We start from the raw sequence: 23432 nt of genomic DNA, 5'->3' as shown, positions 1-23432 counted from the left end.
TGTCATTGTGTCAATTTTATGTCAATTAAACTGTTATTTCCCACTGAATAAATGCAAGTCAATCAGTTCTCCCTTGTTCTCTTATCATCCTCTTCACAATAATTTGTCGAAATACAGACAAAACTGAAAAAAAAAAACATATCCTGGTAGAAGACACAACTCCCCATATAGTAGAGGCATTACATAAATTGGACCTTGGACATATACACACATGCATGAGATTGTACCAGCATGTTAATCACTGCCTGTCCTCACCTTCGAGCAGTATGATGGAGAAGTCCTGGGCGGTCTGGACTTTGCGTGTGGCAAAGCACTGGTAAGCTCCCGAGTGTCTCTTTTGTGCAGCGGAAATGAACAATGTCTCATTGTGAGCCCCCTGGATGGAAAAGTGCTGATCAGGCAGCACAGATTCTGTGTTACGGTACCAGGACACAGTAAAGTGCGGGGAACCCTGGACGGCACAGGATAGGATAACTGTGCTGCTGATCCCTGTCTTCAGGTTCTTGGGGGACAAGGTGACCCGCAGTGGCTCTAGAGATGACCCGGCACAGATTAAAGAAAAGACAAAAGGTGCATTTTTACATGTCAGTCATATCCTCTCATTCACAAGTTATTATCTAAACACAAGGTTCAGAACTTGGGGGTATTTATTGTATCACTGAACGAAAGCGATTTGAAATGAGACCCCAATCATATGTTGGTGTGATTGTCTATTTCTTGTCTGTGTGTTAAGATTTCTACCATTGCTTTTTGTGAGCGCGTGTGTGCTAAGCTACGAGGAAAACTGAGAAGAAAGGGGAGAAATGTCAGTGAGCAATAAAGCAGCTGGTGTTAAGTGCTTTAGGCTGCTGAATGTGTGTGAACATGTGTGTCAGGGAGTGACCATACTCGTGTGAGACTTTCTTCATGGGCAATAAGTGCATGTCCTCGAAGCTTGTGTCCAAATGTGTGTGTATGTGTACTACCTACTATGCACTGTCATCGGAGGTTTGTGGGCTGTGTTGTGATGTGCCCTGTGGCCTGTCTGCGCAGTGTCCACTAACTTCACCCTTTTCTCCCAACCACATGCCCTCTCTCCCCCGACACCCCCCTTTTTCTCTCCACAAGTGGCCCATTTTCTCCACCAGTGTCACCTCCTCATTTCTTGTTCATTTATACACACACAACATCATGAGAATCTCTGTGTCTCTGCCTCCCGCTCTCACATCCAAAGTAACGAGAAGGACGCGCCTGCAAGTCCATTGTTCTGCTCGGTGGGGTTTGGGATCACAGCTGGCGAACGAGCTATCCTTGGAGATCAAGCTCGCGCTCGGCCCAGACAAGTGTGGGTTGCAGAGGGGCGTGCAGGAGGCATGGGGCCAGGGCAAAGCCAACAGAGCTTAAAGTATGTCTCCATCACCCCGGACATCACATTCCTCCCACTCTTGTATTTGTCTTGTCATTGTGGAACATTGGATGAATGAAGTAAGCAGTGATACCTTGTTGTGTGCTGCATCTTGGTATTTTATTATACAGCTATACTCTCTTCAGTCCATTACCCACCTATGATGTTGAGGTGACCCGTCACCTCTTTGGAGCCAAAGCTATTGGTGACCTCACAGATGTAATTGCCACTGTCCTCGAGCCTCAAATCGGAAATAGTGAGGCCTGTGGTGCGCCGCGTCCAGCGGGAGTCTGCAGGTAATGGCCGACCATCCTTTAACCAACGGATGGTGGGGTTTGGGTATCCGGAAGCGATGCAGGGCAGCTCCACAATGTGCCCCACCTGTACCTCACCGGATTGGAAACTGTCCAGCAGTGACGGGGTGGACTCCGTAGGGTCTGTAGGTGAAGCACGTCCATAACAATATATCAATTTAGAATAACCAGTACTATTTTTAAACTATTTTTAGATGCTTCAATAAAAAGTTTGACATTTTGAGAAATACATTTATTCACTAGATACCAGTGTCTTATAGGTAACTATGCAGATCATGCTTAGCACAAAGACTAGTAATAAGATGTAAGTTGTTTGAAGAATACGATTGTTAAAGAAAAGCCATGCTTTGATTGACAATTAGCAACTACAATGCATTGCCTACCCATAACAGAGAGTCTGGCTCCATTGCTCTGGCGAGTCTCTCCACTGTACTTGTGCTTTGTGATGCAGCGATAGGTGGACAGAGCGTCTTCCTTCTGCACTTCTGAGATATACAGAGCGCCAAATGAGGTCAGGAAAAAGCGGTTACCTGTAGCAGAGAGGGAACGGGTAGGAGAGAGAGGGAAGACGGATACGTTAGTCAGCATATCTGAGAAACAAATTATAACAAATCCATAATAGACAAATGATGCAATTGGCCCTAATGCAAATAAAAAAGCTGAACTTATAAGTAATAAAATGCACCTTTGCTGAATTCAATATACTCAGATGTTTTCCATACTTGGTCTGGTATGACCTGTAGCTTACAGTGGCTAATGTTCGCAAACCTTAGATTTGCTGTGTAACTGATGTTGTATAATTAATCAGTTGACTGACGTGAAGGCTTTATTTATATTTGTGTTACACTATGTTTCAGCAGGTCACAAATAAATATGTCAGTAATTTAATATTAACACTTAAATGTTGGCCACAATTAACAAAAAAGGCCCAACCACAGTACTTAGGTGACACTTTTTATGATTAGGTGACACAGCTTTTAACATACTCTGTCCTATCCATTGTGTGAGATATACAGAATAGAGAAACACTGATGAGGGGGAAGAGAAAGAGACAAGAGAGAGGGGTGTTATTGTAGGTGTAAATAATTGATGCGTCGGTGTGTGTTATGGTAACAGCAGATTAGTGTCATTTTCATTTCACATCAGTGAATGCTTGGTCTACCTCTGATTTATCTCCATGTCAATAGAGACAGCATGTGCACATGTGTGTATGTGAGAGAAGAGAAGAGAGAGATGGAAGGGGAAGAGCCGAGGAGAGTGTATTTCAGTGTTTGATTCTTTCCGCTTCTCTGAGTCTTTTTGTATTTTGTTCCCCCAAAGGGTTATTTTAGACAGTGTGCACTTCAGAGTTTGTTGTAGACTGCAGATTGCTTGGTTATGTGAATTCTATTGCAGTGTGTGTGTGTATGTGAGTGTGTGTGTGTGTGTGTGTGTGTGTATGTGAGTGTGTGTGTGTGTGTGTGTGTGTGTGTGTGTGTGTGTGTGTGAACATGCTGTTGTTTACATGTACATGGTGTTTTATTGTATCTTTGCAATGTTGACTAGAGAAGACTTGGGTAAAACACAGGAGCATTGAATAGTTGAATACTGGAAAAATGTAACGTGTGCGCGCACACACACACACACACACACACACACACACACGCGCGCATGCACACACGCACACACGCACATAGACAGACACAAACACAGTGCTCCGAGCAATAGGTCAGCACCTAGTCAAAGCAAATATATCCTGAAACTTTAGGGTGCTAGCTTATATATGTGGCAAATTATTCTTAGAAATAGACTGCTGTAATGTCGAAACTTCAGTAATTGTTTTGTTTTTACTCAAATGCAATTAAAAAAAATTGTTAATAAATTTGATTACCAATATCAACATAATTGTCTGATATGAATGCGCTCATCTGCTCGTATTTCTGCATCAATGTAAATGTCAATACAAGATTTTTGGCAAATGTATCAATGGACATGTGTAGATATTGTGCACAACAACAATCAATGCATTTCACAGCATCACGACCTCATCTAAAAGTTAAAAAAGAGACGACTAGCTTGGCGTCCTGCTTTCACACTTGCTCCATCACACAATACTTAAACTTGAAGAAGATTGTCAAAGCTGACAAAATGTGTCCGTTGTAACAAAATGTGCAATATTACATTTAAAAGAAGGGATTTTCATTTGTTGTCATTTCATTTATCATCAATTAATCTGTTGACTATGTTTTATATTACTCTATAAATCATGTGGCAGATTGTGAAAAACGGTGGTCAAATATATTGAATTCTCAATGACAAAAAACAAGAAAATCGGAGTGTAACTGTGATTAAAGCAATTTTTTAAGAGTTATGAATAAATACTTTGCCGATCATCTAATCGTTTAATTAACTAATAATGTCAGTGCTGCTGACCAGCTTTTAAAACTTTAAAGACGCCAACGTTAACGTCAAATCTGTTGCAGTATCTGTGCGTGTGCTACTGAGCTGTAAGATGTCTGAATATATAGTATGTGGAGGTTCACACTCACATGTTTTCATGCGAGTCAGACTGTTGTGCTGAGTGCTAAGCGACGTAAGTTGTAATTTCCAAGCCTGCCCTTTTGTTCGAACCTGGGTATTAAGCCTTACAGGATAATATGCACTTGGCGAGTAGAACCCTGTATAACACACTGCTACAACCTGTCACAACATGCCTGGAGAGAGGAAGACAAACCAGAAGGGGGTGGAGAGGAGAGAGAGTGGGGGTGAGAGAAAGAGACGCTTAAGAATGGAGAAAAAAAAAGAGTGGCACGAGGGGCATTAAGCTTGTCAATGTTGGTTTTAATGGAAACTTATTTCAAGATTTTTTCCTGATTTATATTCCCTTCATATTTTTTCTGCATAATCAATTTATTGTGTCGCGTAGAGTGTTTCCATTTACTCTATCCATTGAGATACATTTGTCGTATGTTAAAAACAAACAAAGAATATTTTAATATGCCAAAAACACATGCCAAATCTGCCATTATCTTGAAAATAACAGGCATGTACAGCTAAAGCATAGTGACAGAAAATAAACAAAGGGAGTTACCACCGAGCAAAAGCAGCCAGTTGAAATGGTCAAAAGATACACGTTTGATCAATTTTCTGATGCCTAATGAAAGTGGAATATTAGGTGAACTATAAAATGATCTAGCTTCCCTTGACTGCTCTGAAATCCTACTCTTCACTTCCACTGTCCTCTTTTCACTGCTGCTCTTTTTACCTCATATCTAATTTCTTGTCACTGCCTGCTCTCCTGCTGTCTGCGGAGATGTGACACACCTAAAACAGCAGACAGGGTGCAGGCAGCGATGTAGGGAGGCAGAGGAGGGGAGGAAGGGGCTGACCCTACTGGGAGGAGGACGGCAGATGGAGATTGATGGAGGGAGAGATAGGGAGATAAAGAGAAACATGCCGTTGGGAGTGACAGAGGAGAGGGGAGGGAGTGAGAGGGATGAGGGGCCTGCAGGCCTGAGAGCCACACATGGGTAAAAACAATTCCTCTACGTCTCTCTTTATCTCCCTCTCTCTTTCTCCCCTTGCAAGCCTCTCCTTGGAGGAGAAAAGATCAATTCTCGTCTAGTCTACCTACGCCTCCAGGAGTTTGTTGTTGTTGAGTGTGTGTATGTATGCGCTTCTGCGTCTGCTTTTTTTCTTTTCTTTTTGCTGTGGGACACGGGATGAAATTTTTTTTCGGTCCATCCCACATTCCAATGAGACACAAAATCCACTCACTTCATTCTTGACATCTATGCACCATTTCACAGCCTCTCTTCCTTGAGTGTCCCCTTTGCCCTCCACCTCTCCATCACTGCCCTGTTGCCTTTTAGCCTGTGCTCCTCTTCCTTTTCTTTTAGGGGAGTCTGTAAGTATTGGAATCAGTTCAGCTGTTCAGCCTGAGGCAGGAAGTCAAGCCAAGTGCAGAGCAAATCTGGTACTGTATTTTTCTGTGTGTGTGTGTGTGTGTGTGTGTGTGTGTGTGTGTGTGTGTGTGTGTGTGTGTGTGTGTGCGTATGCCAGAAATTCCACAGACATACATGCAAATAATGAGGCAGAGAGACAGGAAGGGAAAGAGGGAGAGAGCGAGAGAGCGAGAGAGAGAGGGAGACGGTCACAATGAAAAAGGATTAGAGAGCCCTGGAGCATCACTTGTCTTCCCCAAAGTTCCCCCAGAGAGAGGACACCCCTCTCCTTGGAGATAGATTGGGGAGTCAGAGGAAGCGGAGGCATGTTAGATAGAAGACGTGGTGAAAAGACGGAGGCAGAAAATTAATATATATATATATATATATATATATATATATATATATATATATATATATATATATATATATATATATATATATATATATATATATATATATATATATATATATATATATATATATATATCCCCTGCCGTCTTTAACAAATTATCATCTAACAGGGTGGGGAAGAGTAGATGAACAGAAAACAATGAACAGAAATGTTGATGCTAATGGAGCAGGTTAGAGAAAAGAATTGAATCAGACACGAAAGATGGATAAAGAAATTAACAAAAACATATTTATATTTTGCGATGCTGGCTAGACCATCGAGAAAAGAAAGAGACAGAAATAGATAAAACAGCGAGGCAAAGCAAGAAAGAAAGTGATAATGGAGCGAAACACAGCAAGAGAGGAAATGGCGTAAGCAAAGGGGTTTGTTCTCGGTGCTGCCATGCAAATGAAGACAGTGCTGCAGCAATGCTAACTAACAGCAATTCACACTGTTGGACTCATCACTTATTAATGCTCTATGGCTCCCCCCTCCCTCCCTCCCATCTCTTTCCCTCTCCCTCTCTTTAACCATCCCTCTCTCCCCTGCTCTCGCCAGGATCTCTCGTTTTTGTTCGCTCTCTCGCTTGCTGTTGCTAGGGCCTGTGCACTCACGTGACAACAGCTGGGTAGGGGGCGCTGCAGTGGCACACAGCGACATGTGCAAGGGTGCATTTCATGAGTGCTTTGTATGCATGTGTGTGTGTGTGTGTGTGTGTGTGTGTGTGTGTGTGTGTGTGTGTGTGTGTGTGTGTGAGAGAGACAGAGTACCCTTCATTAGAGGTAAAAAATGGCATCAGCCATTTAAATGATGGCGATGGAGATCAGAGGAGAGAGAAACTGCTGAATGGATCTGTCATTGGTTTACAGGCCCGGGCTATAGGCCACGGCGGAGCTCAACACATCTCTTCCTGCATCATGTCACTTTATTATTCACTCAATGCTTTTCAACAAAAACACATGCTGCAGACAGTCACGACCATTATCGTCGAAGTTTGCCTTTCAGATATTAAGGCTAAATGGACCACAGACTTAGTACAGTACAAATCAGCAGTTGTAAAAATGGACTTCTCCCAACTGTAGGCACGCACATATAAACGCAAACACTCTCAATCTGTTTCACAATCTACACATTCTTACTCCCACTGTCTCACAATCCCCGTTTGTAGTGTGCACTCAACAAATTGTGAGTATGTGTTTTTGTGCAGAGCATCCTCACTACAGGATGCCACAGCGATAAGCAGACAGTGAAAACACCTACACATTTGTTATGTATTCTCCTCCTCTTGATTCAGCTTTTCATTTCAGCTTTTCTTCTTTCCTGCCACTGTCTCCATCTATTTACTTATCATCACATTGCTAATTTCACTAGCTTTGTGTCTTTCTCTCTCTCTCTCCTACACACACAGACTTACATTTGTATAACATGCTGCAGTGGAAATGCAAGTCCACAATTGAGAATGTGTGAAGCATTAAGGGTGAGTAAGTTTGTGTTTAATGTGTTTCAGAATCATATAAAGGGTGCATATGCCTGTTTGTCAGTGTTTTAAAGCTAAAAACACATTTTCAGACAGTTTCACGAGTATTAATCAAAAGCCCTTTTGGAACAAATAACTCTGCATTGATGTGTTGAGAGAAATAGTGCAAAAAGAGGCGCAACCTCAGTGAAATTACCGCTAGTACCCTGTGTGAACGACTTCTTGAGAATGTAATGTTTGTTTGCTGCCGTGTATTCCCAAAGGCCTCTGAAATATACATGCGAACATTCAGGCCACACACCTCAAAATTCTATCATCTCTGATTAAACACTGAACTAAATGTCTTAAAATTACAATATAGGAGTGTAAGAGCATGTAAACAATGAGTCTGAACATGGGTGTAAATGGCTTATGATTAACTGAGCAGATAAATGTGACTGCTTTCAGCAAGCTATGAACCACTACAAACAATATTTGTGCTACCATGGAAAACAGTTGAAGTTTAAGGGTGTTTAAATGATAGATGAGAGGGGGTTATTGTACATCAATAGAGTTAAGCAAGATGTATCTACCTTAACTTTATTCATCAATTATTTAAGCACAGCCTAGTCAGCAAATAGAGTGTGTACAAGCTCAAAAACATCCCATTGTGAAAATCCACAGTAGTGCATACCCATGCTTATGAGAAGTGGCGTTCGGAGAAATGTTCAAGGTTTACAGCAAATCAGCACCACAGACAGCTACATTACAAACTGCTCAGGATACGAGTGGAGGCAGCACCACGGGCAGCTCTGCTGCTTCAGTTTAAAGTTGAAAAAAGTCTTGTTAAGTCTAGTAGGGGTCTCGATGGAACAATGGTTGGCACAATTAAACTGTGTGTGTGTGTGTGTGTGTGTGTGTGTGTGTGTGTGTGTGTGTGTGTGTGTGTGTGTGTGTGTGTTTGAAGGGTAATATTAGTGGATATTGAGGCAGACTAATACAATAGTAACTTGGCATATGGCTCAGTGCTACAGCCCAACCTACCAACAGTTAGTCAACTCTCTGCAAGAGACATTCCATAACAGAGCATCTAACATTGGTAAACGCGGGGGGATGTATTTGTGATGGGAAAATACCGTATGACAGATTCAACGTAAGAAAAAAAGGCATAATAGTCAATCAAATGGTTTCACAAACAAGCAGCAAATGATGGCAGGCTGGAGAAATATTGCAAGCAGCCAAACATACAAGAGAATCAGTGAAGTGCACAAAGCAATAGCAAGAGAGCAGAAACAGCAACACAGAGTGACGTCAAAACGGTCATCCAGTACTGTCGCGAGTGCAAAAGTGACACCATGTTGGACCAGGTTAGTTTCAAATGATTTAATTTGCCCCGACATAATAGTGAGAAAAAAAAGTGTAAAGTCATAACGACATTTCTTCTGGACGGTGCACATATTTTAATGCTTCAAGATGCATCTCTGAGGTTCTAGTACAAATAAATCTATTTTTACTCTGGACGGAACTTACTCTTATCAGAGTAACACAATCCCTACAACTGAGATATATATATATATATATATATATATATATATATATATATATATATATATATATATATATATATATATATATATATATATATATATATATATATATGAAAAATACTGAGATATTGAAATGTATAGTATTTGGTCTTATTTTTTTACTATTGTATTTTCTCCAAAGATCTTGAGCACATGACTGCAAATCATCAACTCTGCCTCTGCTCATGAGCAACATTTTACAGAGAGATACATAATTTAACCTGCAGAACACTATAAATTGCCACAAGAGCTTGTGATCACAAGAAAATGCCTGTATACAAAAAGTATACTTTAAACAAATCACATTAAGCATTTGTTCTTTCAATAAGAAACAGGTACAGATGATGTTTGTCAGTGTGAGAAAAAATGAAAGGAGTCAGACCTGATTAATCCTCCTCCACACCTTCCCCTGCCTAGTTTATTTAATAATTACCAAGGGCCCATTATGGCTGATTCAAGGAGGCACTGGGAAGGCCTACTAAAAGCTATTTCATTTGAACTGCTCGTACTGTACCCACACACACACACACACACACGCACGCACGCACGCAGGCACGCACACACACACACACACACACACACACACACACACACACACACACACACACACACACACGCAAACACGTAATTAACACCGTCACTTCACCAAACTCACATATATAGGCCAGAGTGTGTCCATGGTTGTGTGCGTTTAAAGCATGCAGTAAGTGCACATGTACATGTGCACCTGTGCATACATGCATGTCTGTGTGTTTAGGGGCTGAAAGGTGTGCAGGATTGAAGGATAATAAAGATTGGATTCTAATAAAATGTTCTCATCCTCCTAAATCCCCCTACTGCACTCTCCCCCTCGCTGCCATATGAACGCCCCTATTACAAGGGCAGATGAATGAAAATGAACAGAGCTGTGGTGTGATTCCCCGAGTGTCAAATCAATACCACTCCCCTCCTCTTCTGTTCCTCTCCTGCCTTTCCAACCCGCCTTGTCTCCGTTCATCCTTGTCTCTGCTCCTATAATTTTTCTATTCTCCTCTCCTCTGTTGGGTCTGAAGAATTGACATGTGTTTGACAAAGGGAAATCTACACCGAGTGACAATAGGCTCTCTCCCTGTCTGAGCCTCTCTCTCTCGCTCTCTATCTCTCTCTCTTGTGAAATGAATGACGCTTTCTCCGTCTCCTCTCTATTCACATTCAAAGTAGTCTATAATAGTTAAGTGCTACTGAGAACAAGATAGACGGAGCCCGCAAATGTTATGTTACTGCCACTTTCTTGACTGAACCAAAGGTTGAGTAAGAAGGTTAAAACATAATTTCAGTTTCTTTCTCTATGAGGGCAAGACACATACCAGAGGCAGCGTAATTGAAGAGGACACACAGATACACACTCTGGTTTATTCTTATCTCTCTACAAGTGTTTCGGTTTTTCAGCACCAACCCTTGACCTTCTCATCCTCCTCTCCTGCCTTGTTCTGTCTGTATACTAGATTCAATATAATGCAGTAATCTAAGGATAGGTATGAAGAGGACTAATGCGCTCATTAAAAAGGCATGCTTCACCGTCAAATGCCAGCTGCCACCATCCCCAACAACACCACATTTCCTGTTTTCTTTGTCTTTTCCCTATCTTGATATGTATCTATTTCCTTGGTTCTCTGTCCCTCTCTTCCTGCTGATGTCTCTCCGTTTCTCTTTCTATATCTGTTGTTAGAAGGTGACACCCCATACACCCACACACCCCTCACCCTCTCTGAGCAACTCATGCTTGAGAGGAAAAAGAAAAAGAAATAAAGGAAATGGAAAAATGCACTCATCCAAACCAAAAGAAATAGAAAGAAGGAAAAATCAGATATTCTGTCTGTTTTCATCATCAGCCCACTCCCTGTGCCTTCATCCCTGTGTTCCCCTTTGTAATGGTTAAAGGCCTCGACCATACATAAGCAACCTTAATTGGAATGGCCATAAATATTGAAGCAGCAAGATGGAGGCAGGGGTGGATGTCTGGATGAAGAGAAAATGGATAGAGAGGTGGGATAGAAAAGAAAAAAAGACAAAGTGGCCCCAACCTCCACGGTCCACCTATTGTACGCACGTTCTGTATGTCAGAGTAAACGCACAACCACACAACCAAAACTACAATTATCTGTGGTTCCATTTGGTCACTGACAATGTCACATGATAACACCTACTCCAGACTTGTCAACATGTGGTGCATTGTGTGGCTTTTGTCTTTAATTATTTAGTCTCATAGATAATAGATAGAGACATCAGACATGAGAAGACTAGCGGGACATAAAAACGCACAAAACACATCTGGACACGGAATTAGGTCTACTAATAAGTGTGACCTTATTTCTGCTGAGGAAAAACACAAAAAGTGATGCATTTAATATCCCAGAGGTCGGTTTTGTGTGATTGGTATCCGTTATCCAAAAGACTGATCTTCTGAAAGCTGCATGTTGGAGTTGCACTTTCTGTTTAGTCGTTTTACTTGATTCCATAGTCTACTTGTGGCAGCGCAGGTATCTGCACAGATACAATGCTGTGTGTGCGCATGAGGGAAAAAGGAGACAGGGAGAGCACCGGCACACATGTGATAAACTCTCACACAAATCAATAAAGCCTTGCCCTTTGTAAAGCCATGTTGTCCTCAGTGGGAGTACTACAGAGCAACAGCATGTAAGCGGCACCATAGTGACACATACTGAATCTCAGGGAGCAGGGGGGTCACCGGGGAGCGAGGCCTGTGTGCGGATGAGTGCACCTTGCATGGCAGGCGGATGTGAGGAGCGAGGGGTGAGGGAAGGGGGAGGGGAACGCAGTAGGGTGGGTGGTGAAGGCCCACAACTCTCCTATGCATTCCTTCCCTGGCTCCTTTCGTTTGCCTGCGCCATCGTGATGATGCACCCTCACCGCTGTTGCTGGGCATCTCGGCGATAGAGACCCAAAAGAGGATAAAGAGGAGAAGAAGGAGGAGGAGTTAAAGCAAGAGAACGAAATGAGGGCTGATGGGAAGCGAAAGAGCTGCAGAGACAGATGTTTCAGATTGGAGTGGAGTAGTGGTGACATGCTAAAAGCGGGTCCCCCAGACGTTGCAGGGAGGCCTGAGGGGCCAGAAGTGCCCAAAGTACGTGCTTGGGGAGGGGCGGGGGGGGGGGGGGGGGGGGCACCACAGCAGCAGCTCTCTCTGCCTCCCTGCCTGGCTGTCTCTTCTGCCTCACTGCCCCCCTACACTCTGTCCCACTTTAGCCCAATGTCACTGCCAGAGCAAGGGGGAGGGGACACAAAAAGAGAGACGGAAAGAGAGAGAAATAGAAGGAACTCAAAGAGGAACTAAGAAAGAAAAAAGGACGAAAGACAGATTGAGGACTGGAAGAAAAATAAAGACCCCAGAGAGCTTGATGATGATGAGGACACTGATGCAGGAGGAGAGTATAGGGAGTCCATCTGAGGTGCCATTACATGCTTTCATGTATCCAGATTTTCTCTCTCTCTCTCAAAATCCTGTGTCTGGGATTTTTTTCGGTCTCCTTGTCACACAAACATACCACATTCAGCACATGTAGAAGTTACACAAGCAGTCAAGCACAAAGTCCCGATAGCAAATACATGTATCTGCAGGAACGCGCTTGCACACGCCTGCATACACACACAGAGTGGCTAGTCAGGCGTGCTTTGTGGTCTTGTCAGCTGATCCAGCGTCCCATGGCATGGTGATGTGTAATTCCTGACGATAAGCATGCTTAACAGGACAACAGTGCAACAACTCAAAAGGTTCAATAAACACAATGTTCCTTTCCCTTTACTTGGCTTTACTACAATTATTAACGGCCCTGCAATACATTTACCATTACATTTAAAGGTCTTGTCGTCCAAATCACCTAAACCAAGTAATGATCAAGACCAGAATGTATTGAGATCAAGACAAGGCTAATATGTTTGAAGGATTGAGGTCAAGTCAAGACCAGAACAGTGCGGATCCCACGCTGCATGATACAGTAAAAAAAAAAATGGGACATATAGGAACTCCCCAAATTGATCTGAAAGATCGGCATCCCCATAACAACACCTCCAGAAAACCACTAAAGTTTTCTCTTCATTTACATTATTGCCATATATACTATATACACATGTGTTATCATGAGTGTATCATGAGTAATGTCTTGATAAAATAAAGTAAGTCATTACAGAGGTGAGTTTTATGTGTAATCCATGAGCAATACATCATAGTAATGATGTTAACAAACAAATCAGACAATGAACAGACAATGTAGTCCTCTTTGTCAGAAAAAGAAACAAGGTGAAACAAAAATGGGGTGCTTAATTTTGAGATGAGAACATGACATTCAGAAAGTGACCAATCTGGAGTTCCACAAGACCCAGAGATAGGTCTTCTGTAGCCCAGGGGACACAAACAACTTTGCACTGGCCTATAAGAAGTTATTATGACAACAAAAAGTATGTATAGGGCGGAAATAAATTGAAGTTATTGAAAAAATAATTCAACCGATTTATCATTACACTCCTATAATGTTGTCAGACTCACATATATAAAAGCATCATGCAGCAGTTTCATTCCATGCATTCTTCCTCCTTGTCAAAACGTGGAGCTTACATTTCACCATCAGTTTTTTTTTTTTAGAAATTATGTTATGTGGCTAATGTTGCCTCAAAATGAGGCAGCGATGATGAGTGGGCTACAGAGGTTTGGTAAACTAATTTCTTTCTCACACCCACAGATTTTGTTCATTGTGTTTGGGGGTTAATGAGTGTTATGGATTTGTTGATGTACTGTTGCTCTTGCATCTTTGCTATAACTGTCCGAAGTTAAACCTGCCTGCTCACAAACAATTACCTTAACTTTGGATTTACTTAAAGGTCTTGTGAATTAAAGGGTTTACTGTGTACTGTAAACTGAGGAAGTATTTGCTATAGTGCTACTTGTTACTTGAGCTGTGACAAATTCATGTGAAAAGAAACAATATGAGGAACCATAAGGGAACAATATTGGTCAGAGAGTAAAGAGATGTTTGTGACTTTGGATGAAGTTCTTGGTCATTTTTATTTAGGTCTAAAAAAAAGAATTAGAATGAAAAAACATGCAGGACAATTGAATGAATTGACCTCTGGTGATAAATTGACTCTAAATATAAGTAGAAATTGAATGCAATTTACATACAATCTTCATGGCAATTAAGTGTTTGGTCCATATATATATTTGAGAATTTAGCTAAAGGAACTAACATCCAGAAGCCTTTTGATGTAATCGTATACATGACGACTTGAGCTCAGCAGTAGAGCAGGGTCGTGCTTGGTCCTCAGTTCCATCCCTGGCCTCCATGATGTGTCCTTGGGCCCGTTTTGCCCCTGCAGGCTACAGTGTGTAAACGGGTATGAACGTTAGATAGTCCCGATGGGCAGGTGAGGTGGCACCTTGCATGGTAGCTCCTCCCATCAGTGGGTGTAAATGGTTGATGATGAATAATGACAAGAAGTGATCAAGGGTTTTGAGTGGTCGACAACTAGAAAAGCGCTTTACAGGTACACAGTCTATTTACCATAACAAAAGTCCTAAGCTATTAAATCATTTAAAAATTGATTTGAAAAACAGTGACACCTCACTCATTACAAAGATCTGGGTTTCGCTCAAATATGAATCATCTCAGCCAGCTTAACCATATGACCTATTTGCACTACTAATAAGAATACACTAAGAGAGAGTTCTGCTTGAATTGTGAAAAAGAGACTCATTGAACACAGCGTGGTCAAACTAAAATAAAATACACATTACCAAAGAACATCCTATACACATGGATCTGTGCAACGTTTGAATAATGTTTAACCAAATTTCAAAGGCCTCTCTGATCATTTCAAACCCAGCCTCTCTCAATTGTTATCAGATGAAGTCTAATGCTGGCTGAAGCACATTTAAACCACCTTATCTTCTATCTTACCACAGCATGGTACACCATGTACAATAATTGTAATTAGAGGGTCAACACCAACATGTGAAAATAAAACATTACTTTTTGACCACTTGTATATCTTCCCTGACTTGCAGTATGTGAAAGAGAATGAGTATTAGTATTATAAATGAATTAGTGGATGCCAGAACCATCAACATGTAACTGATGCTATAATAACTTTCGCAAATTGAGTGAAAGGGAGGTATATTTGTCTCTGTATATTTTATTCCCCTATGTTTTTACTGCATCCGTCTCTCCCATCTTCCTGTCATCCTCAGTTCCTTAAATCTGAGTTAGGCAACTCCGTCCTGTCCTAAAGGCAAATACATCAATCTCTTTCAGCTCAAACAACTGGAGTTTAACAAGCTCTTGACATGCCACTGGAGTAGCCCTCACGTCTTAAAATGAATCCACATAAGCACAACGTTCATCATGTAGTTATGAACTTCTTCTTTATGATGTAAGAGAGAGTATAAGAAAGCAAATGTGTTGTGGACATTGGTCCATACGCACCAGTGGATGAACTCTATCCAGGAAAGTACATGGCTCGTTGATAGTGTGAAAACGCCACAGCAATTGCCAGGCCCCTGCCCATGCACCCATCTCTCCACACATACAAGCCCTCCTCCCCCTTCATCCGCTGTCCAATGCCTGTCCAATCATCAATACCCTCCCTAAAGAGTGGGAGGTCTCATAAAGGGCTGGCACTGAGATACGGCAGTTTGGAGAGAGGTGGCACTTTCCAAGGTCATTCAGCATGTGTACTGTGTGCGCTCCACCATCTCTGCTGCATGAGAGAATTCCCACATATTATATTTGGATACAAAAACAGTGCAGATATTGGCCACTTTTGTATTTCAGTGTATAATGCAGTATGCATAGTAGAGGCCATCTTATTAGATTGCCTAGCTGTTTGCCTGCAGTGTAAGAACAGGAGATGCTTGCTGCTGCTGCTTGGTTTTAATGGGCCAGCAACTGAAGCTGAACCTCAAATCATCATAATGAGAGAGAATGAGATCCACATACGCAAGGGGGAGGAAGGGAAAGTAGATAAGGAAATTGGGTGTAGATATAGAGAGAGAAACAGAAAGAGAGAGAGAGAGAGAGAGAAAGAAGAGAGAGAGAGAGAAAGAAAGCGATAGATGGAGATTTAAAGAAACAGAGATGGTGGGAGAGAAAGGGAGAGATAAGGAGAGGGAAAAGAGGGGTGAGAAATTCCTCTGCATCTCTGATTTGCTTGGGTGATATTCATCAGAGCGACAGAGCGTAGGGAGAAATAGATGGAGGGAGGCAGCAGTAAGGGAGGATAAAAAAGAGAGAAAGCATAAGTATTTTTTGTTTCTATAAGCCATTCGTTTTTATTAAGCTTCCCAGCCTGTCCTTGTAGCAGTTTCCTGTGCTCTCCACTGGCTTGTATTTGTTTATGTTTGGGTACAGAGCCATGTATATAGCGGTTACCTAAGCATAAAGCTAAGGGTTGCATTCAGCATGTCAAAATTGTTTTATTTGTTGTGGTTTGACTATAGCGAAGAAAAGGGAGAGGATGCAGAATTTACCCTGCCTAGATTTTACTTGATATCCTTCTTTTTTTTTAAATTTCCCTTTGTGCCAGAGACCTCCATCTAGAAACTATTAAAACACATACATGAGTCACTGGGTGACATGTTCCTTTATTGTAATAAACACCATCACTGGAGTTTGTTTGGAGTCAATCCCACATTTAGTATCCTGCTGCCATTATTCTCACCAATGCACCAAATTGTCCCCAATAAATGCACATATACTCCTGTTTGAGTAACGTGGGGTGAATAAGATTGTGGCCAAGTGCTACCGACAAGACAGAGAAGTCAGAAGTATTGTGAAGTGGACAAAATACCAAATAATGCCAGTTTTGCGCTTAAATGAAAAATTTGACTACTTTACTGCAGTTGAAGTGGAGTGGTCGTTTGGAATAACAAGAGCACATAAGTAATATGGAAGGTGAAGGTGATTATAATAGCCGTGGTCTGAAAAGCTTCAAGCTATGTGGAAAAACAAAGCTGAAATATCTTAAGAGACTGGGTGCAGTGCAGTGTGGGAGAAGAAGGTGGAAGAAAATGAGGGATGCACAGAGGGAAGGAGAGTGGGAGAGGAAGGGGGAGCAGAAGAGAGAGAGAGAGAATGTGACAGAGTGGTGACAGAGGGAGAGAGCAGAGCGCTGTGTGTGTCAGGACTGTGTGTGTCACTGTGCTTGTGTCCCCAGGCGCAGGCAAACATTAGCTGCATTAAGTGAGCTGACAGGTCCCTCCCCATTACCACTACTGGTGGCCCAGGGAGGAATAAGGACAGAAAGAAAGGAAGAGAGGGGGAGGGAAAGAGAGAGAGGGGGGGAGGGAGGGAGAGGAAGAGAGAGAGAGAGAGAGAGAGAGAGAGAGAGAGAGAGAGAGAGGGGGGGAATTGAAGACACTGTGGTTCTCACCGACTGTACAATGTGTGTCTCCTTCTGTGCACACACACACACACAGACATATAATATCATGACATATTTGCATAGAAACAGTGCCTGCACAAAACAATTTTCATACATTTTTGCATGCTGGCCGCAAGTATGAATGCAAAAATGTGTGACAATTTCACAAAAGTTACCTGCAAAAACACACATTGAACCACACACACACACATACATTTACTCAAAACTCCTGCTCCCAAACTGTACACACAGTACAAATTCCCTTGGTGTGCAGACAAAACACATCGCATATTTCATCCACACTGACAACCCTGTACTGTTTCTAAGAGTGTGTTACTGAGTTTAGAAACTGTACACACATGTGTGTATTATATGTGTGTGTGTGTGTGTGTGTGTGTGTGTGTGTGTGTGTGTGTGTGTGTGTGCTTGCGTGCGTGCGCACGTGTAGTGTATCATTCCTTCTCTGCTTAAATATTGATTGTTGTCTGGGGTTCAGGGTTAAAGACCATCTGCTGCCTCTACCCTTCAATTATTAAGTCACACTACCACCAACCTCTTTACCCTAATACACACACACACACACACACACACACACACACACACACACACACACACACACACACACACACACACACACACACTCACACTCACACCTTAGTCCCTCGTGGCATATTGACTTTATCAGTGTGTCATAGTAGCCACATTTGCATACAACACTGTACGATGGAAAATAACTGAGTTATCTGTTCCTGTCACTCTGATAGAGTCTGCAGTTTGTTGTCCTCCTTCATGAAAAGAACCCACACACACAGCACAAATACACACTGTCCATTACATGGGTTTAGCTGCTCACATGGAGTGACAGTAGGTCAACCCCTGCTCTCTGAGAAAGCAATACTCTGTGGGGGGCTCTGAGTTAACATCACACTCAGTTAAGGCCAACTCTTCTGACCTGAACAAGAGCACTGAGGACAATAATGAGATGGGGAGTGAGGGGGTGAGAAGGAAGTGGAAAAAGGACAAAGGGGAAGGATAGAGAAAGTAGTGCAAAAGGATTAATAATAAGTCACGAGTCTGTGGGAAAGAAGTAGAAGCAAAGCATTGAAAGACAGCGAAAGTAAGAGAGGTTGTTGACCTCTGGCTATGGAGCTTGTCGCTATAGTGCAGGCAGGGGGGAGTGAGGGGCGGCGGGTGAGGGTTATTTGTTAGTGAAGATGTTCTCCCTCGAATGCTACGACTGTGAGCTGCAGTCTGTGAGCATGCACATATGTGTCTGTGTGTTTGTGTGTAACCTCCCCGGGCAAATCCCTCTTTAGCCAAAGCAGGGAAGAATAGGGAAGAAAAGGAAACGCCATCCTTATCCAAATCCAATTGCAGCTGGAAGGAGGGAGTGGAGTGAGGGAGGGAGGTGGAGGAGGAGAAAGGAGGAGGAGAAGAAGACGTTGTAATTTGTCTGAGGGATTACAAGAAGTGCTGGCGGAACATGACTGCTGACTGAGTGTGCACATGCAGTTGTGTGTTTGTGTGTGCCATGGCCTAAACCCATGAATTCAGAGCATAACAACATCAGAGAGAGTATTTTTGAAATAGAACAAGAGCAGAAAAACACTTCCTTTAGCTCATCTTTCATGATATTATTGGACTAAAAACACAGTTACACATCCATATGTCTGTATGTGGACCTACAAACCTGTGCTGAGGCATACAATGTTGTGCTGCTACGATGGCAGCCATAAAATCTAGCCTAATGTCTAAGTGTGTGCTTGAAGGCAGGAACAGTGTGGACCAAATATGCGCTCTACACAGACGACTACACTGGATTAACTTCTTGGATCATAATCCAAGTTGGTATATATATTTATTTGTATTCATTCATTTATCTCAAAAGTTAATTTGTAATCCATTTGGAAAGCTTGAATTTGGGTTCTTTGACAGTCAATTTATTATTTTTAAAACCTTTTTTTTTTACTTTAATATACCAGAAGGACAGATTGTAGCCAGACAAAGATTGTAGCCAAAATATACCTAAATAATTTAAATTGATTTTCAATACTTGCTTCAGATTCAATAAAATTATTTAAACAAACCACACACACACACACACAAACACGCACACACACACACACACACACACACACACACACACACACACACACACACACATACACGCACACACACACACACACACACACACACACACCTTGACATACAAACAGTAATAAAGCCACTTGTATCGATTTGTGATTACTTACATTTTAAAGAGTCATTCAGACTGTTGAAAGGTTAGGAAAAGGAGAGAACAAAAGACGCAGGAAGAGTGGAGTGGGAGAGCCAACAAAATTATTGTGAAATAGAGAAATGGGCTTTAGGCCAGAGTTTGAGTTCCATACTTTTATGTGATGTGACTGTATGACACACAAGAACGCATATATCTGCCTGGAGAGGAAAAGAGTTAAGGACAGTGGAGTCAGAAAGGTGTCAGTGTGAAACAACATCAGTGTCCTTCTCTGTCTCTTTGAGTGACAGTGATACAAAGAAGTCTGCCCCCCCCCCCACACACACACACACACACACACACACACACACACACACACACACACACACACACACACACACACACAGGTGCCCAACGGCTCTGAGCAGGAACAGCTGTTTCGCCGTGACACACAGCATACCCTGCACATCACATCAGATACACAGCATCTCCTTTCACAGAGACTCATAGACCACAATGACACACAGATACTGTCGCTTGCTTTACCAAATGCTGACACACTCTTGTAGGCATTTTATACTGTCAGGTTGCATTTACCAGACACACAGTCACACACATATCTGTGTACAGTATTATCCTGCAGTATTCTGAAAGGACATGTAGTAAATCGAAGTCAATATACTCCAAAGTGGAGATACAGTAGAAGTAGTTTTGGGCAATATGACAATATATTATGTACAATGGAACTACAGAGCTTTTGTCGACCGAGCCTTTGCGAGAACTATATTGTTTATCTCAAAGTAAATATCCATGTATGATATATGTGGTTGGATGAAGCCACTGTGGGGCAATGTGGTAAATCAGTGGGAAAAACAAGTGTTTCCACTATTAATGATAGCTCCACTCTATTTATGTGTCACAGTAAGAAATCAAAGTGTGACAGTGAGCCAGCATGCACAGTACAATATCAGGACTCTGCACCCAAAGTAGCTAAATGAAATTAAGCCATGATTATTTGTATGTATTACAACTGTGTTTTTCCTACATCCATGAAAAAGATCTATTAAATGTATATGATTATGATTAAATGTGATGACGTCAGAACCGGTTATTTTTTCTACATGCTAAATTTTTATACCATAAAATCTTGAATAGCTCTATTTATATTACCAGTGTCATAAAATATTGCATACATCATCAAAGAGATTATCCCATCCTCAGTAGTGTTGGGGGCCATTTTGGATCAGGTTTGCATTTTACAAAACGCTGTAATTCACTAAGCATGAATGTTAACTTCTTCCTTTTTTTTTCTTTTTAATGGATTGTATCATGACAAGAACATAATGGGCTGAAGTGAAAGCAGTTGCATACCTATTCTGGCCTGGGTGGCACAGGGGAGGAGCACATATCAGGGTTCAATTCCCAGGAAAAGTGTTTTTTGTTTGGCTTCGCTGAATACACATTCCAGTGTTTATTTAGTAGGTGGAGAACTGTTGAGGGATCTCTTGCAAGTCATTCTGTTTATTCTATCTACACTGTATCGTCTCTCGACTATTCTCACAGCAAGAAAGACTAGGACTTAACAGCACCAAGGGCTGCAGGGGGAATTGGGCATTCAAAACGGGGAAATAAAAGATGGCCATCTGATTTTGCCTAATATACTATAATAATCATAATATTTTTGCTTTGACACAAAAAAGGATAGCTCCCAAACCTTGTGCTGTACAGGGTATTCTAAAAGATACAATTGTTCTCCCTGAGTCTGGTCGACTGACATACAGGAAGACACAAGCACACAATACACACATTACCCACACATTCAATAAGGTACATTATACAGATTGCAGTATCACTGCAGTATCAATGTGATTCTTTTATGCTCAAGAAGCCTTCAAAAGCTCTGCTCATTTTATTTTGACAGTCTAATTAGCTTCTTGTAAGGAAAGTTAACAAAGTGAAATCACTCTTTAGAAATGTAGCTCTTGCTCAACAGACTTACTTCCATCGACTACAAGAATAAAATAAACTTCAGTACCTAATTAAGTACGATATACAGCAACTTCAATATTCCGGTGATCATAAAGCACCGGACTACATGCTTTGAATATATGTAATATAAATTAAGTTATAATAGGTTAAGTGAATGTGTAAAAGTGAGCTGAGGTATTTTCCCCCCTCCTTAATATGTGCACAGGGCAAAACATCTACACTTATATATATATATATATTAACTTATTCTTAAACATTTTCATGTTTTCTACGTCTACTTCTTTGCTATCTCCTGTTGCGCAGGTAAACCCATGCTACTCACTCACAAAGCCACAAGTGGGCTCTGAAAGACTGGATGAGATTCTGAGTGCTTTTCTATGTTTCCCCTTCCTGCTCCTTCTCCTCTATCAGATGGAGGGTTTGCGGTGAGGAAAAGATTGAGAGAGGGAACAACAGAGAAAAAAGACAAAGAATGTAACCCCCATAGCAGCACTTAACGTATGTTTGCATTATTGATGAGGAGACAAAGCGAAACATTTATTTATCAGTGAGGATGTGTAGAAGCTGAGCCGATCCCTGCAGAGCTGAGAGAGGGGAAGACAGTCAGTGAGGGTCAAGAGACAGAAAGAGGTCACGTTGAAAGAGAGATGTCGAATACAACTTAACTGTGTTTTGTGTGTGGGTACACAGTGGAAGGTCAAGACTGAGATGTGTCCTGTGTATTTTCTGTGGTCAGCCATGGGTGATTTCCTCAGGGCTTAAGGATCAAGACCAGGCCAGAGAAATATTTATGAGTCTTAAACCGGCTTCCATACAACACTGTGTGCTTAACCCCTCACTCCACTAACGTTGATGTTCCAACCCTTGACTCTATAGTCACACACTATTCCATCATGTCTGCGTCTTTGCTCCCTATATCTAGATATTGGTAATAACAAAGATCCAGAAGGATTTTATGGGTTAATTCATTTATTATATTTTTTATGGAGTTTAATTAGATGTTTATTCTAATAAGTCTGCAAGATGAGTGCCCATTATATCTGGCCACTGTAGCGACTTTAAATAGGTTGTTTTGTCAAAACAACAATATACAAAAACAAATATATTCATTTTTCCATGATACAAAAATAGATAATATACCTAAAGAAGTGGTAACCTTGAGAGTGTGTCAGCTTTATTCCAAGCAATGGAAAGACACAACTTGGCATGAATATCAAACATATGTGTACATTTATTTATTTTGGGCTTAAATAATAATGTATGGGCACAATGAAAAAACTGAAAGAAAATCTGGGAAAATGACAAAACTAAATGAGTTGCTGGAGAGTTCTAAGAGTTAACTTTCCTATGAGCACATGTACAGCCACATTACACAAACATGGTGAGTGAGTACGTTGCTAGCTAGCTACGGCTAATAGCTGAACAGTCAGTAAATTGGCTGAGCATTTAAAAAAAGCAAAACACTCCAATTCTCAATTTGAACCTTGTCAAGGTGTTCAATCTGAATGCATGGTTACATTTGAGAAGACAGAAAAAACAGCACATTATTTTATTTTTTGGCTTAATACATGATGGAAAGATTTACATTTTTATCAAAATGTTGTTCTTAGTTTTCAAAAACACTGTAGCCCGTAAATACTAGAGACGTCCATACTCACACACTTATTTGTGTCACTTAGAGGACATATATTGATTATTAGAAGCCTTAAACTAACCTTAACCATAATAATTACAGGTCTTAAAACAATCCTAAACTGAT

At 41.4% G+C, this 23432-nt stretch overlaps 1 protein-coding gene across 2 annotated transcripts in view; it reads right to left on the bottom strand.

The window, feature by feature from the left end:
- Positions 1-23432, bottom strand: part of dscaml1 (Down syndrome cell adhesion molecule like 1) — a 95015-nt gene that overhangs the window by 36018 nt on the left and 35565 nt on the right. For both annotated transcript variants that reach the window (XM_068584467.1, XM_068584468.1), the window contains exons 4-6: positions 2082-2228; positions 1543-1821; positions 256-531 (exon numbers count right to left, since the gene is read on the bottom strand). In XM_068584467.1, the coding sequence (XP_068440568.1) occupies positions 256-531; positions 1543-1821; positions 2082-2228 (702 nt within the window). The remainder of the gene's footprint in view (positions 1-255; positions 532-1542; positions 1822-2081; positions 2229-23432) is intronic.

This window comes from Clinocottus analis, unplaced genomic scaffold (assembly GCF_023055335.1).
Source record: "Clinocottus analis isolate CAN_PGR_092001 unplaced genomic scaffold, fCliAna1.0.p SCAF_2, whole genome shotgun sequence".
In the NCBI taxonomy this organism is placed as follows: Eukaryota; Metazoa; Chordata; class Actinopteri; order Perciformes; family Cottidae; genus Clinocottus; species Clinocottus analis.
The sequence above is the reverse complement of the archived record's forward strand: the minus strand, read 5'-3'. Positions and strand labels throughout refer to the sequence as shown.